This window comes from Micromys minutus (assembly GCF_963924665.1).
Source record: "Micromys minutus genome assembly, chromosome: X".
Classification (NCBI taxonomy): Eukaryota; Metazoa; Chordata; class Mammalia; order Rodentia; family Muridae; genus Micromys; species Micromys minutus.
Window position 1 is genome coordinate 76155416 of NC_137970.1, and position 17625 is coordinate 76173040.

The 17625-nt window shown below is 39.7% G+C and overlaps 1 protein-coding gene across 2 annotated transcripts; it reads right to left on the bottom strand.

Moving 5' to 3' along the window:
- Positions 1-1282: 1282 nt before the first annotated feature.
- On the bottom strand, positions 1283-9921 carry MORF4L2 (mortality factor 4 like 2). 2 transcript variants are annotated; one of them, XM_080910998.1, is made up of 4 exons: positions 9799-9921; positions 8419-8508; positions 3900-4000; positions 1283-2832 (listed from the first exon to the last, which is right to left on the bottom strand). In XM_080910998.1, the coding sequence occupies exon 4, from the start codon at positions 2806-2808 to the stop codon at positions 1942-1944; it is 867 nt and encodes a 288-aa protein (XP_080767124.1). In that variant the 5' UTR covers positions 2809-2832; positions 3900-4000; positions 8419-8508; positions 9799-9921; the 3' UTR covers positions 1283-1941. The 2 variants fall into 2 exon arrangements, with proteins under 2 accessions (XP_080767124.1, XP_080767123.1); XM_080910997.1 differs by lacking the exon at positions 3900-4000.
- Positions 9922-17625: the final 7704 nt, after the last annotated feature.

The following is a 17625-nucleotide window of genomic DNA, read 5'->3' on the forward strand; positions in this document are numbered from 1 at the left end:
TGGTAAATAATAATGATGGTTATTCCAGGTATGTTAGACATCCTTGTGTTGTACCTCACCTCCGTTCAGCTCTCCTTGCTCTGTGTACCCCAGGCTTCCTGATAGAGATTACATGTAAGGTCTTCCTTCTCTGGCCTTTAGTTTGGCAAGAGGACACTATGCTGTTATGATACAGAACTGAAACACTGGAGTTAGCCGTTACTTTTTACCTTGGCATCTTTTTTTCTCAGGGTTCATATGTGCACAACTGTTGTCCGATGGTCCCCTTTCCACTCAGGTGTACACCATTCCAATGTAACCTTGGCCTAGGGATAAGAAATCCCATGGAACAGCCGAATTGTAAGCCACCTCCCCTTCATATAGCCCTTACAACTTAAAATGCAGTTGTATTTGATAATGAAGTCTTTCCAGAAATAATTATGTCCCCATGGCAGGTCTTAATCTAACAACCATGTCCTTGTAAGGAATTTAAAAATATATGAAGACTCAAGGAGATGGTCAGGGATGATCCTAAAAGAGGCTTCAGGAAAGCCAACTCCATCAGCACCATGGTCCTTTATGCTTCTGAGCTGAGGAACTGGATTTCTGTTCACCAGTCTATTGCACTTTGTTCTATTGTACAAACTGAAAAATATAGCCTGACTCCATCTCAGCCAAGAACTAGGGAAGACTTCCAGGGACCGACTGATCCTATAGGGTATGATTCTCACTCCCTATTTTTCCTTCCCAACATTTTCCTAATTTCAACAATCTTCTAAAAGAAAAGTTGGGGGTGGGGCACAACTGGGAGATTCCATGGTAAGATTTAGAAAATCTCACATATTTATGATAGAAATAATACATAGGGTGTGGACCCCCCTAACCCCCCCATTTTCTCTGCTAAGGACTAAAGCTTTGGGGTTTACTAGTAATCAATTTGCCCAGAGAAGCCACACGGAAAAGGGGAAATGACAAAGTATACTGTCAGCTACAAGAATTTTTAAAAAGCTTTTTACTTTTAGCTATGTATATGTGTGGTGGAATATACATGTCCACAGAATTACCTGAGATGGCCAGGAGGCAGCAGATCCCCTAGAACTGGAGTTGGAGGTACAGGTGCTTGTGAGCTACTGGGAAACAAACCTGGGTCCTCCGAATGAGCAGAACAGGCTGAGCCGTCTCTCCTCAGCCCAAGAAAGGGATTTTTCCTTTGAGCGCCAGTTTTCTTCTGAGCCACCCAAATTATCTCATGACCCTGTATTTGCCAGTCTCAGCAACACAAAAGAAGACCACAAAATTTTTTGCTTTGAAATTTAGAAACAAGTTTTATTTAAGATCTGAAATACAATTCCTAAAATATCAACTTTTCAGAAAACTGTGGCTACACAATAATGCATTGCCTCTATCATGTTAGAACGTGCATTAGACTCAAATACAAAAACCAGGAAACAAATCACCATCCTTCAACAATTTGAGCAAAGATAGAATGAATGCCTAAGGAACAACAAAGATGGACTTGCAGAGGATGGGCTGTTTACGGACATCAAGCACCATAAAAAAAAAAAAAAAGCACAAATGCATCATGGGTTTCCAGGTATATACAGTAAGTTGAACCTTTGGCACTAGGAACCAGGGCATCTCATCACATAGCATTAACACATATTAGAAAACTGTGTAGTGTCAAAGGGATAGAACCACCAGCAATCAAGCAATGTTGTCAACTAGGCAATAAAATGGTCTACTGAATTTCTTCTGTCTAATTACTGCATACACTGGTAGCAACTCTGAAATGAGGAAAGGAGCTAGGCACTCCTTTTATTTTCTGTCTACAACAGAAGAGGAAACAAACTGAAACATAAGCCCTGTTTTACATCAACAGTTTTGAAGAACATCAATTATACATGGAAGGACTAAACAGAAGTGTTTACAGATGCCAGACAATAGCGAGTGGTCAGTAGACCTTCACAGGGCTTTGCGATGATAGTCAGCAGAAGCCACTTTGTAATCACTGGCAGTAAACAGAGAGGCAGAATTCTTTGCCAGATACTTAAGGAAATCATGCAGATAGCCCAACAATAAAGCCAGGCTTTTCTCATCAAGGGGCGTATAGGCCAACATTGCCCCAATTCTCACAAATAATCTCAGCAGGTGTGGCGCCCCATAGATCTGCGACATTGGCGCATCAGGGTGAGCCAGCAGAATCTCAGCATACTGAGGCCTCTCAAACTTGTACAGCAGCTGAGTGCCCAGCATCACATTGAAATACTCTTTTATCCCTCCCACGACTTCATTAACTGCATACTCCTTATTATCAACATTTCCCTGTGATTTCTTGCAATTGGCATACTCCTCAAGAATAGCATCTACATTCTTTTTAGCAGGGAGCTGGAACAACTGCTTCTGCCTAGTAACCAAGTCCCAGTCTTCCACCAGCCATGGTTTTAATTCTTCAGGGATCTTCACCTTCACCTCCATCCTACTCTTGAATGCCTCCTCGCTCTCCACAGTGGGGTCAGCCCGTGCCCTTTTCTTCCGTGGGGGCTGGGGGACTTCACTGGTACTGCCACCGTCTCCGTTGCCAGAAGTCTTCTGCTTGTTCTTCCTTGTCTTCCGCACAGAACCAGAAGGGGGGTTCTCAGCAGATCGACCACCCCATCTTCCTGGGAGGGCTGGATCAAGATTCTTCTGCTGCGAACCAGCTGACTTCTTTCCGGAGGCAGCTCCTCTCATCTTACTTCTCTGCATATTGCTTCGAGTTGGTTTCTTAAAGTTGTCTTCTTCAGCAGATTGTTGTCCACGAGTTTGAGAAGCCTGCTTTCTGGAACTCATTCAACCCTGTTTTTATTCCAACCACTGTAATACATAAAGTATTGTATTTGGTTGTTTACTATGATGACTTCATGACCCATCAGACCAGAACACATGCTAAAGTCTGTTGGAATATAGATTTCAGGTCCTATTTCAGAGGACCATTTCTGTTTCCCTGTCTTCTATCTCAAAATCCTAACTCCCACACACAACTCTTGCCTCACCTAACTCAACAGACACGCCCACAAATTTGTCTCTTGATGCTATTTAAAAGACAGGGATTTAATTTTAGAGAAAGATATTGTGACAAAACCAAAGAAGGAAGCAGAGCTGAAATTCAAGACTTTGGAAAAACGAATAAGAATTTGAAAGGAATAAAGAAGCTGGAAGTAAAATGAATTAACAGGAGAGGTCTGTGTAGACAAGTCCAGGTAAGACCCTGAGTAGTGTGATGGCAGCACACACAGCAGGACACAATGATTAAAGTCAAAATGGGCTCTGCCTCACTAAGCCTGGGCAGTTTTAGTAAAGCACAGACTTTTTAAGGATTTGATTGACACCGTCAGAAAACAAGATTAATCCCGTGATACCTATATGCATGAAAGATCTCTTAGTAACTACTTACTAGAAGAGATGAGAAACTGGGAAAGGTGTTAGTGACATCTTTCAAGCTTTAAGGATGGGAGATCTGACTTGCATCACCATCAAATGGAAGGTATTTATGTAAGTACTTAGAGAAGAAAGGTGATTATTCTTGGAGTTTTAATATCTGAGGTGTGCACTCAAAGAGAGAATGTTCAAACTCAGAGCAAAGAAATGGAAACTTATTATCATGTAGCATATACTACGAACCAGTGAATCTTTTTATTGGAAAAAAAACAGGCAGAATTTCACACATAGAATTTCAGAAAATGTAAGGAAGAAAAGTATTTGAGGAGTTATCAAGAAAGAAACCAGAGGTAAAATGGTGAGACCTCCATCAGAGAGTAAGAATGTGACTTTGGAAGATAAAGAGGCTGAATTTTAAGAGGAACAATGTTCAGTGAAAACGAATTCAAAAACAAGCCTTCTGCTATGATGGCATGATTCATTCAACAATCCCCTTGACTTACACAATGGTCCTTCTTTCCCTTCCAAGGATTCCTAGTAATTGCTCAGATGGAATCTTACAGATCTCCTAGGATGGTCTGGAAAGATGAAGTGGAAATACAACCTAGAAAGGAAAGTAGGTATCTGCAATGAAGATGAACTTTTGCAAAATCATATAAGAAAAAAAAGCAAGTTTTTGGCTTGCCAAAGGGAGCTGAGGATAAGACATGTATACTTTCAGTCTCTTCTCATTTCATAAACGAGGAACTATTTCTTTCTAGTTGCTATAAGGCTACTCTAAGAATGTCATGTCACAGCAGAACAGCTACATAGTACCCCACACGTGAATGCGGGTAGTTCACTTAAGTGGTACCAGCAATGTGGAACTGCAGACATTTACAGCTTCTTCAGTAGGGAGAGGGAGATACAAATTACATATGCACACTACAAAACACCCAAATCAATTAAGCAGAGGCCTATCTATATACTGACACTGAAAACTGTTTAATGTCCTTAGGTAAATGGGAAAGTAGCACAGCTCTTATGAACAGTGTGATCCCATTTGTCTTAAATGGCAGTGCAAATGTTCAGGGTACCTCTTCCCCCAGTAAAGGATTGTATTCCAGCTTGAATTTACCAAGGCCCAACTCAAAGGACAAAAGCATGGATAAATGGGGAGTGGGTTTCTGTTTACAGTGCTTTGAAGAACCACAACCTATTTTTAAAATCAGCACGTTCTAAAATAAGTGGGTTCTTTTTGAAGCTGTTGAGGGTTGGGAATATAACCCAGTAATAGAGCACTTGCCTTGATCATCAGCACTTCCTCATCAAGGAACTTGAGATCAACAGCTGAATTTATTACATATACCTCTTATTATGTTTGCTCCTTTGTAAAAATCCTACTACTCACATACATCCCCACATTGAGTCCAACATCCTAATGCCTCGATGGAGAAAAAAAAAAATCATGACAGTGTTAAGGCCAAACCTCTATGGCCAGAGCGATACAGGCAAGGACACATGCCTCATGCTACTTGTCAGGTGCTGGGATTAGAATCCTATATATTCAGCTCCTAGATGCACTACACAATGACAGCTTCGCTATACACTGTTCACGGTGTACTCACCTTTCCCAGAAGCTTAACACTGCTTAATGGACTTAAAAACTGCCATATTAGCATGTAGTGTCCTAAAAATTCAAATCCACTTTGTGTGTCCTTCCTTCCACCCCCACTACTAAACGTTGTTAAGTTAGCATACCTACTCTTTACTCCAGTCTTCCTCTCCCTCATTCAAAAATAGAAGTTCCACCACAGGGCTTGTGTTATTCCTAATCTTGGATCTTCTGTAATAGCATAGACTAGAAAACCATTTTTCCAATCAGCCTCTAAAGCTAGCTCAAGAATAATCCAGAAGAGTAACATTTTTATGTTTGTTCCTACTTATATATTTAAGGTAAACACCTATCTTGGATCTCATTAAAAAATCATTAAAGAAAATCATGTTTCCATGTTAAGGTTATAAAATACACCTTTTAGGCTATGACTAGACATTTGTTTTTACCCCAAGCTGATTTATTTAGTGGAACAAGGAATAAATAACGTATTTATGGTTTTTATCACGGGGCTAACTTGCTTACCCTTCAAAAACTCTAACTTATAATCCTAACAGTGAGCAAGAATGAACAGTCGAACCCTCTGGTAAGCATCAGGAAGCTAACCTTCACTCTTATCTTGCTCTACCACCGAGTCACACTCCCAACCCTGAACAGCTTTAACACACACTTATTTTAGAATGTCTTGATCTATTCAGAAAAATGGGTTGCTGTTGTTGTCCAATTTGCACTTGTGTTAATAGAAACCCAACCCCCATTTGTACATGCCTTTGTGCTTTTGAGTTGGCTTTTGGTAAATTTATCTTTTCTAGGATCTCTTCAAATTATTTTTGACAAATGCTTTCCCTTGGAGGGCTCTTTAATGTCTGATGTTGAAGGTTTTTAATGCTCTCAGCCCCACTGTTGTAGATTTTGTTCCAAATATTTCATTATTACAAAAATAATAAATACTAGACACCAACACATAGATATATTAAGAGCACTATGTAAGTATCTCTGAAGGATATATTCCAAGAGGAATTATTAAAGCTAGTGGCTTACATAAAACTTTGGTGATAAAGCCCAATTCACCTCAGAACTGTTTAAATTTGGATTCCTAGCTAAAGCCACATAAAATTCATCTTCAACCATTCTATTAATACAACTATATCTCAAGCTTCAAACTCCTCTTTTTACTCCCCCCAAAAATTCCCAACCCACTTGCTAATCTAACTTGTAGTAGGACACCCTCATGTGAATATGTATGATTTCAAACTTTTTATGCAATCACTGGTTATATTGTTTTTCTTTCATGAGTATTTGTATTTCCTTTTCTATTAGGGTGTTTCTTATCTCACATTGATTCACAACAAACACCATGTTTTGTTGTTATAAGATTTGGAGTATGCTTATTAGTGTCTTATGGACTAGGTGCACTTATATATCTCAAACAAAGCTGGCTTCTTCTTTGTAATCCTTGGCTTTGTTTTACTTACAGAGAATAACGTCAAACAAATGCTACAGAAATGAATTCCTGAACTATTTCTTAGTATGCTTTGAGTCTATCCTTTTCTCAACGAAAAATGCTGTTTTATAAATATTTATAAATTTAATGTTGCTTTTAAGTTGCTTTCTTTCCAAGCCCAGGACAACCTAGAATTTACCTTAACTCTTCTGCTTTCTTACCACTGAAATTATAGGCACGAGCCACCACACCCATTTCTGAGCCCTTCCGATTATTCTCGCAACAGTATCATATTATGGCTTAAAGATATTAATTCTGCTCTAGAAAACTTGTCAATGCATATAAAAGGTGGCTGATGTGGCATTAATTTAGCAGGAAAATACTGGTGATTTGATGAAATATGATATACTCATAATATGGAATATCATCTTAGCTAAAGGAATGTCACTGTGAAAGAAATACCACAAAAGAAGTTAGACAGAGATCTATGAAGGAGCAAAGACATTCAAAGGCTATTTGTTAAATAAACATTAGTTGTATATCGACACCATTCTTTATACAAAGAAAATCATAAAAGACTCTTTTATGTATATCTGTACACATGTTAGGTAAGGTTTTAATTAGGTCATCTAGAAGGAAATGAAGAAAACTGTTGACTGGCTGTAGAGAGAACGGGGAAATGAGAAAAAAAACTGGAGCCATACATTGGATTCATGACTTTGTGATGTGGTCATTCATGGATTTTCCATCCGTTCCTTTTCCTTCAGTACCACTGTCCACTGTGTGCTTTCCCATTTCACATCTCTCTGGCCCTTGCTTATTCTATAGATTGACTCTGTCAGGAAACTCACTTCTGCTCAGAAGTAGCCCTTACAAAGAAGAGAGCTTAAGACAATTACAGAAATCCTTTAAAAATATAGCTGTGAAGAGACTGAAACACACCCCTTACTTTCATAGCTTTCAGACTCCAAATGTACTTTTATGGGTATGTGTTAATGATTCCAACAATTTGTTGGCATAAACCTTTTAGTTAAAGGTGATGGGCCTGCATTAATTAATTACATCATGCTTTCATCTCTTGGTCTCTGGTGAAAATCAAATTTTACATTTGGATAGTGGAACAATCCATATATCTAAAAAAAAAAACCCATTTTGAGGAAGGATCTCATGTCCCAGGCTATACTCAAGCTTCCTAGATAGCTGAGAATGAGCTCAAGCTTCTAAATCTCCTGTTCTATCCCCTGAATCCTTAGATTGCAGCCATGTGCCACCATGCCTGGTTTGGACAGTGCTGAAGATCAAATCTAGAGCTTCATGTATCTTAGGAAAGCACTTTACCAATGAGCTAGTCTCAACCCAACACATTACTTTTCAGTCTGAATAGAGAAAAATTACATTAAAAATGCTTAGCATGCTGGATATGGTAGCTAAAATTGGTTCTTGGAAATATCCTTGTTTAAGTAAATATCCTTAAAACTATTTAGATTGGTTGGGAAAGCCAGAAGTCTTAATTTCAGAATTCAGTTCTAGTAGTTAATAGCTGTTTCTGGAAAATGAAAGAAACCAACAATATTAATTCAAAAAATAATTCCAAGAAAAGATTCACTACTTTAAAAATGTGCTTATATATGTATACATAAGATGTTTCATGAGTATTATAGCCATAAGTATTATTTCAGCAAATACTTTTATGAGAACATTGTGGAACAAAGGAAGTTTTTGCTCAGGATTACACAGGAAGTAGCAGGGCCAGCTATCCAATCCATCAAGCCCACATTTGCTCTCAAGAAAAATGCCAGTATTTGAATCTGAAGCCTTCACATAGCACTAATTTTTAATTAAGAGAATAGGATTACATGTGCCCCTTTTAGAATTTAGAGGACTTTCTCAGATGGCAGCTTACTAATCTTCAAAATATTTCTACCCATTTAAGGTTATATGAGATAGCTGGTCTGTGAACTGAGGCCAGAAGGAAGGCACTTACCCTGTATTCTGCAACCAGGAATGGTTCTGCAACCAGGGTCAGATCTCCTGATCCTTAATGTATAGCAAACTTAGCTTTTCTGATGATGACCTAGAAGGTCAAACAAAGAGATGGAAAAGGACAAAAAAAGATATGAGATGGTGACTTTCTTTTCCATCAGTAAATACAATTTTATCCCACACAAAGGACATCAAAGCTGATAATGTACAAATTTTATTTTCTTGTGATTTAATTTTCAAACAAATGTATTTTATTATATGTTTTTCAATTTTGGGAAAAAATAATTAATTTCTATTAAGGATAATGTGAAATAGATGAAATTGTAAAAGAACAGCAGTACAAGCGGATGCGAATCCATCATCCAGCTCCAACAATTACCAACTGAAGGCCATCTTGTTTCATCTGTAACCCCACCCACTGCTCCCCCCCACACGGTTTCTTAAGCTATCAAAAAAAATGACTTCAGAATTCTGGAACATTTCAAATATATACCATAGGAAAAAGACAAATACAGGAAACACCATCTGCCCACCCCTCAGTTTAAACGATTATTAATTTAGGGTTCCAATTAAACCCCTCCCATCTTTCTCTACGGCTGAAATTATTCTGAAGCAAATCCTAGTCATCCACGTATTTTGAAGCCATTTTGACATTATTTAATCCCTAAGCATTTATATTTATTTCCACAAAATAAAGTAATCTAAAAACATAACCCCACATTGCCACCATAGCATCTAAAAATAATCTGATACCGATTTCATTGAAAAAAAATATTAATCCTGCATTTAAAAATCTCCGATGCATCCTAAAGAAAATTTTACAATTGGTGTGCTCGAATCAGGATTCAAACAAGGCCTACTCCTCGCATGTGCTTCATTCGCGTTCCCCTACCTCCTTTCTCTTTTTGACTTAATGTGGGAAAATTCCAATTCCCAGCCATTCTGAAGCAATTATGGGCTAGCAAATTATTTTACAGGTAAGACTTAATAAATGCCTATCGTCATAATTTCTTCAATGAAAGAGGATGATGTGCAGAAAAAAATACGATATCGAGCAAATTTGCGTCATTTAAATTTTTTCTTCTCCAGAAATACCTATCTTTATTGTTACTACGTTTCGGAGACAAGCTCCACATCGAATGCCTTACACGCACTATTTTACTAGGCACATCTGAAACCGGGTCTGAGACAGCTACTATTATCACCATTTTACAAACATGGAAACCGAGACACAGAAAGAAGCCTTGCCCATGTTGGGCGTTGGCGAGCTGGAATACGAATCCAGTTTTGCCTGAATGTGAAGACACCAATTAATCCTATCTAGAAGTCAAGAAGAAAAGAGGAAATCATCGACCCTTCCTCCCCACCCCCACCCCGAAACCTGAAACGAGAATCCAGTTCTCTCCAGCAGCCGACGTGTGATCACCACTGCTCCTCCAACCGCCATAGTAAAGCCAGGTTTCTCTGGCAACTGATATCCATAGGCAGACACGTCACCCTGGAGGAGGGCTTAGCCCTTCAGCCAATCCTAGTCGTCTTGTCTAAGTTTTAGAATGTTCCATACCCAAATGATTGGACCACCGCCCCCACGTCAGCAGTGACACTCCGCCGCAGTAAAGGCGGGTGCTAGCAACCTGCTTCTTCATGGTTAGGGCCGAACTCAAACCAATGAGCGTCCTTCTTCAGTGCGGGCTCCCGCCAATCACAGTCGCCCTTTTAGGTTCTGAGCCCGCCCTCCAAATGCGCTACAGCCGTTGGGTCAGAAGTCTATAGGGCAGCGTGTTCACGTGGCCCATTTTCACGACCCAGAGTTCCCCTGGCCGTGTTTTTTTTTTTTTTTTCTTTTTACCCCCACCTTCTTTCCCTCGCGCTCTCCTTCTCTCCTGCAGGGAGGCATTATGGGTTTGTGGGTCCGCTCCCCTCCCCCGCCCCCGCACCACTGGGAAAGGAAGTGCCGACGTGGCCTGCGGAAACAGGATGGGCGGAAATGAGCTAAGGTTCCCGCGAGTGGGAAGAGAGAGAGGTCAAGCCCAGCGCCACGCCCCCGTGCCTGTTGCGCAACTCTCAGACTTGGGAGAAAAAAACAAAAAAACAAAAACAAAAAAAGAAAAAAAAACACCCCCTTTCCCCCCAAAAAAAGGCCAAAGCAGGAGCGGAGGAATAATGGAGGTTTTGAGGTGTTATGCCTGTGAGTGTGGTGAGTGCCACCGGGCGGATGCCCGGATGCTTTGAGAGATGGGGTGTGTGTGCGCGCGCGCGCTCGCGTGGCTAGTGGAGTGTGGGTGTGGGCGCACGGCCGCCCTCGTGGCGCCGGGGATGCTGGGTGTGCGCAGGCGTGCAAAGCTCTCGCGGTGGCGGGAGGGGCCCTGAGGGTGTGTGTAGGTGAGGCGCCGGCCTCGTTTTGCTGGATTTCTGCCTTTTTTTGTTTGTTTGCAAGCTGCATTAATAAAGGGGAAAATAACCAAGACGGTGCTAGTAACAGAAGTAAAGGCCCTTCGTTAGAAAAGGCTGCTGATTTAATTCTTTTGTCCTCTTCTTTCCTTTTTTTTTCTTTTGAGGTCTGTTCTAGCTACGTAGCCTTGGCTGGCCTAGAGCTCAGAGACCCACCTGTCCATGGCATCCCGTGTGCTGGGATTAAAAGCATGGGCCACTCCACCCAGTCTGATTTAACTTTAGACCCTAGAGATGTTCCTTATACCCACAATTTAGCCCACCAAAATAAACTTAAGATTCAAAACTATATTAGGAACGTAAGAGGGCGTTTCTTTCAAGTTTCCGTGTGTACACCCCCTCCTCTTGTCTCTGAGGCCTCCCCTTTGCCCTTCACCGAGTTTACTGCAAACCTCTTTTTTGCCCCTCACCAAGTTTATTGCCAAATTGGCAGAAACAAAATTCTAATGAAAACATAGGCAATTAAATTCCCCAGTGATAGAGACTACTCCAATTGCCTGTGGATGCTAAGCATCACCTACTTTTTCCCCTAATCTCCAAGCATAGAGATCGATCAAAGCGGTCAATTTTCCAGAAAGTTCACTGGATGGGAATTATCCTTCTTGAATCTGCCACTAGATGTCACCAAATGCCAGCAAAGGATTTACTGCTGGGTTCCCAGGGATTGTGAGATTTAATTTTTTGCTCCACCCACTTCTTAATTTATGGGATCCCTAATCTCCGGATGACTCATATAAACCTTAAATAATTAAGAATAAAATCAAGTTCTGTGAAGTAACAGTACTAAGCAAGGAATTACATATCTGAAAATTTTGGTTAATTTCCTTAGAAAAGTCATCTGTTCTTCCAGCATTTCTTTCTCCCTTGCCTTTTGTTTTACTCAGGATTGATAAATGGGCCTAAAATCTGATGCTAAAACCCTCGATGGGCTGTCGTGCTTCAGCAGTTTCAGCACTGGGGCAGAAGAAGGGCCCTAAATTAAAGGCCACCTTAGATTATATATTGAAACCCTGTCGCTACATAAATACATCAAGGAAAGAATATTCTTTTTGCCTTTTGCCCACTTTACTCTTCAGTACTTACAATTCCTCCAAATGGCTATTGCAGACGACTCTGGTCAGTCTGTAAAGGTGAAATGAAGAGACCTCAGAATTGGGAATTATCGTCCTCTCTAAAGTTATTGGCTATGTGTTTTTGCACTCCGGTTTTATGTAATGGTTCTGTGCTGTCCTGAGCAAGAAGGTGGGTACTTCGTATACCAGAAAAGTCTATGTTATCGTGGTGAGAGCCATCACACAAAGTTAACACTCTTAGTTCTGAACTAAAGTTCTAAGCGTGTTTCCCAACGGAGCTCACCTACATGATCGATCTTACCTGAAGCTCAGGCCTAGTCTCCGGTGCAGAAGCCTGAGGGAGACTCCCTGGCCGCAGGACAGCTCAAGGTGTCTCTCCAGGTGTGCAGCGAAAGACCGATGCTCTCGATGTCCCTGCTTATATACTCACTATCCAGCAGGCGTCATGGGATTCTTGTCCCGTGTCTGGTTATCTTAGGGACTGATGTCATTGGGGGCTGGTTATCAGGTACAGCCTTGGGTGTAGTTCCTGACTAAGCTGTTTTTGTAAGACAAAGGGCATTTTCTTTTCTTTTTTCTTTTTTTTTTTATACTGTTCTCCTTCCATTCCGGGGGGCGGGGGGAACATGATTGTGTTTTTAAGAGTCAAATAGTAAATAGTAAAACATTTTACTTAGGTTTCAGAGCACTTGATAGTGTTGTAGTACTGAGCTGTGTCTTTTTAAACTTCGATATATATGTATGTATGTGGCCTGCACATTTTGGGGCTAAAATTCACCGCCATTTAGGTCTTTTCCTCTATTGCTCTTCACCTTATTTTTTATGGAAGGGTCTCCGTGAACTTGGAGTTTGCTATGTGGGCTATTCTGGCTTGTTACTGAGCTCCCAGGATCTGCTGGTCTCTACCAACAGTCCCCCTTAAAACACTTAGGTTATAGATATGTGCCCCATGTTCAGCTTTTATATATGTGCTGGGGAACTGAATGAACTTAGGCGCTCATGCTTTAGCAGCTGACATTTAAGCCCCACCCTGCCCCTGACATCCCTCCAGTCAAACCATCAATTTTAAAATATTCTCTATATTCCAAATTTCTTCCCATACGCAGTTTTTTCTTAACAAAATTGTACTATACTATGATCAGCCCAAAATAGGTTTCAGATACTAATTATATGTATTTGTACACATCTAGGTGAAGGTTTTAAAAGATTTTAATTTTATTGTTTTTAACTAGGTATATATCTGCATGTGTGTCTGTGACATATGTTCAGAAGGCAGAGGCACTGGATCCTCTGGAGCTGGAATTACTGGCAGTTCTGAGACTCCTGACATGGATGCTGGGAACTGAACTTGGGTCCTCTGGTCTTAATTGCTGAGCCATGTCTTCAGCCACAACGGTGAAAGGTTTTTAAGAGCAGTTCTCCAACTGTATTTCCCAGAAATCGAAGCATCAGTAAAGCCCGGTAAGTTATCATAATATTAGATTTATAGGCCCTACTTTATATCTCGTAAATCAAAGGTTTTCTGGATGGAGCTTCGCAATCCACGATACGACAAATTGTTCTAGTGAATCCAGTGCACTCTAAAATTTGAGAACCACTGCTTTGTAGTTCAACATTCATCTTTGTCTTTGTACACCACTAGAGGGTGCCATAGAATGTACACCAAAATGTTTTCTGGTAAGCCCTGTATAGTATCAGTCCTGTTTTGCAGATTAAGAAATGTGTAGAAGTGTCACTGTTAATGTACCTCTGTCAGAGTCTGATTCAAACTGTACTTTATATATGGTCCCTGCTTTGACTAATGTTGACTGAACCATCAAGAAGTTGGTAAGAAAGCAAACCAAGTATGGAGAAATAACTTGATGCTTTTCATACGGTTTTCCCCTCTCCATTCTATTATCGGGTATCACATAGGAGCTCAGGAGCGGTCTCTTTATTTCTTATCTTGCAGTGCTTTTCCATTCTATAGTTATCATTTTTGGTGAATGTCATAAACACAGTTTTGAAAACTCATTTGTGGGTCACTCATTCTATTGTTTTATATACTCTAGTCCCACTAATAAGCTTATAACTTAGGTGAAACTGAGTTTGGTACCCAGTTGTTTTCATTCATATGTAATTTATAAGTAATAAATGAATGCTTTTGCTGAGTTACCAAATAATTCCTGGTATTTGGAATTCTAGTATTGAGCTTTCAAGTTCTCTGGTTTAGATCCTATTTAAATGATTTTTCTTATTTTTAATTTGTGAGGTATTGATACATTTTGACCGAAAAGAAAATGTAGAGAAGTTTCTCTGCTGTATTTTGGCCAGTTTTTATCTGACACCAGATATGCACTCTTCAGGCCCCTCCTCTAAGCCATTCCAACCACAGGATTTTTGGCTCATTTGAGCGCTGTTAGAACAAATTCAGGGAATTCAACATTGAGTGAGGGTGACCAAGTACTATGTATGATACAACACATTGTGATGCTTTGTAGAATAACTATGTGTTTGAAAACGGAAGTGTTTCAGATTTCAAAGTTATTCAAGTTTAAATTATTTCTTAAAACAAGTTCTCTTAAAATTTCTAAACTTTAGTGTCACTACCTATTACATGGAGACAGACATTTCATGATCTTAGCAGCCACCCTGTACAATATAGTATAATATATATAATATAATATATAATATAAAAATATAGTATAATTTATATCCTGATGAATTTTGATTTAAATAGCACATGGCTACTTAAGTCAAAATTCATCAGGATAAAAAAATTGGTTCAGTTTTGATCTCTGCTCTTCTCAAGACCAGAGCTGGGGTGCTTTGTTTTATTGATAGTTTCAGGAGAGGGAGGCAAGTTATTGGAGATACTTTAAGAAGGGGTATGTCTGGCACTGGAATCTACATTTCTGACTGCTGCTGCTGTGTTCTAATAGGTTTATCCTTGTGCCTTACTGAGTAGGATTTCAAGAGCAAGAGCGAATAATGGGAATTAATTTTAGAGTCAGAGTGGTAAGGAAAAATGGCCTAGAAACAGTGTTTCCTGTTTTCAAGTTAACAGAGGACTCAGCTCTTTCCATCTCTTATCTTAACAAATCCTCACAGAAGCCCAGAGAAGTTAAACAGTCACCTAAAGTTGCTCAACCAGTGAATTGCAGAGCGAGGCCAGACTTGTTCCTGACTGTAAAGACCAGGCTTTTTCCAGTTACGCTATGGTGCTCCATCAATGGGAATATCCCCCTGTAACCTTAACTTATTAGTAGGATAAGGCCTCAAGTAGATTCCTGATTTATAGTCAGTTCTCAGAAAATAAGAAGTGGTTTTTTTTTTTTTAAGAATTTACAGCTGCACTACAGTCTTTACATGATTTCAGCTGGAAAAGAAAGATAGCTTAATTTTGTTTGGTTCCAAGGCCCAAGGCCAGATAGAAACTATTTACAGGCTCAGCCTTCCCAGAAAATTCAGTGGCTCCATGAACCTTTTATTAATTTGCAAGACTACCATTAGCTCATACAATGCCTTTGTGGTAATCAGAATCATAGGTCACCTAAGGGCAGACAAATTGCAGAAATATGTGCACTCCAGTGGAATGGTGAGAAAAGAAAATCCCCTTTTCTTAACCCTGCTGACAACCTCACCAAGGCAGTTAGTTGAAAAAGACATTTTGGCCCGGACTTTTGCCCTCTTAGTTGAGTACTATTGTGTAGCACGTAACTTGCCTATTTGTGTCTATGATCCTTACTTATATTACCTTGGGAATAACAAAACCTTCCTTGGTCTGAAAGATAGTGGTCAGTGTTGATCAGTGTTTTGTTCCAGTGTCCTCCCATGTTCTTACAGGTACAAACCAAAAGTGTTTTATTCTAAGCTTTCTTTGTTATCCTACTATATATGTATATGTGTGTATAATTTTATTTCTTACTTGTGTATTTGCTTCATCTACATGTACATCTGTGCATCTCGTATGTGCCTCGTGCCCCAGATGCCAGAAGAGGACATCAAATTCCCTGAGACTGGTAATGTAGACAGGATGTGAGTCAACATATAGGTGTTCGAGTGTCAGATCAGAACCACATTTTAAACATATCAGGTAGAAGCTGGACAGATGGCTCAGCAGTTAAGAAAACTTGTTGCTCTTGTAGAAGACTAGGGTTCAGTTCCTAGCCCCTCATGTGGTGACTCACAAGCATCTGTAACTCCAGTTCCAGGAGACTTGATACCCTTTTTTGTGAACCCCTGTGGGCATCAGGCACACATGTGTACATACATATATGTAGATAAAACACAACCATGCACATACAAGCATGTAAATCTTAAAAATGTTTTTTAAGTGGCTCTGATTATCTTAAAATGATTATTTAATGTACAAGTTAAAAACTAATCATAATATTTCAAGGCAAAACAAAATGGCATTTCTATAATAAGGTTGCCTTTTATTTATTTACACTGCCTCAATCCATGGAATTTCATAAAGCCATTCCTGATCTTTCTAGCTTGTTGGCCCATGGCAAAGCAAAAAATGGGAATAGTCAAGGAAAAGGGTTTGTACTCTTAGTAGTATCTCTTTTCTCTTCTGTAATTAAACTACCACCTGAAGGCTCCATTTGACATCAAAAAACTTATTTCAAATGACCAAACTGCAGAGAATAGAACCTAGTCAGCGATGACTTTAGATGACCTTGAGATACCAGACTTGCACATGATCCCTTGTTTTTCTCCTCCTGAGTTAATAGTTTAGCTTGAATCGTGCCGAAATTCTGGTTTTGTCAGCAACACACTTTACTTAGAGGGATGATGTAAAGCCACCCGTGGTATACATTAACTCAGAAAGATAAAGACGATTTTCGCCAGTCATTGTTGATGCCTGTGGTGTAGTTCGAACTTTGCTTCAAGTGGTTGCTTTGAATCATTTTATTCCCCAGCTCAGTTTCTTATGCTTGTAGTTTCCACCTATAGTCCACAGTTTCCTAGAAGTGAGAAAGTTATGGCTTTTGAAACTACAACAGTGGCCATGTTTAGAAGGACAAGCCATTAGTACTTGAAAGTACAAATCTAAGTTATTTAATGGTTGATATAGTGGCTTGTACTATTATTTTTACTTCAGTTCTGAATATTCCCTTAAATAATTCTTTAAAGAAGAAATGATCAGTTATGGTTTAGACTACAAATGTGGATTTAGAAGAATACTTATTAACCAAGACATTGAGCGAAATGTGAATTCTTTAGTAGGAATGGACCATGTTAGATTTAGGGAGTGAGTCAAATTGGAAAACAAAACCAAACAAACCCCTTTATTCTGGAGATCGATAAGGTCTCCCCAAAGGGTAGTCTCTTCTCCACCACATGCCATGGGGAGCCTTGCTGTCATGAGCTATTGTAAGCAGCATTTCACAATTATCAGGAAATTAGGAGCAGAGAGAGCTTGAAAACTACAGAAAGAGACTTCAGCTAATTGGCCAAATTACTAGCCAGAAAGCAGAAGAAATACAGGCAAATGGAAGCTAGGGGTAAGAAGAAGCTAAGAATGTATTGGAGGTTTTCGGCTGACCCTCGATGCAGAAGGCAAAGCTAATATGGAAACAGGTCAGATTGTGGAATATGTGACAGAGGGTGTCGTTACCTATTTTTAGAAGATGTTTGTCCTATTCTTGTTTAAATTTTTAAGAGTAGGACAATCATCAGAAAGCAAAGGCTGTGTG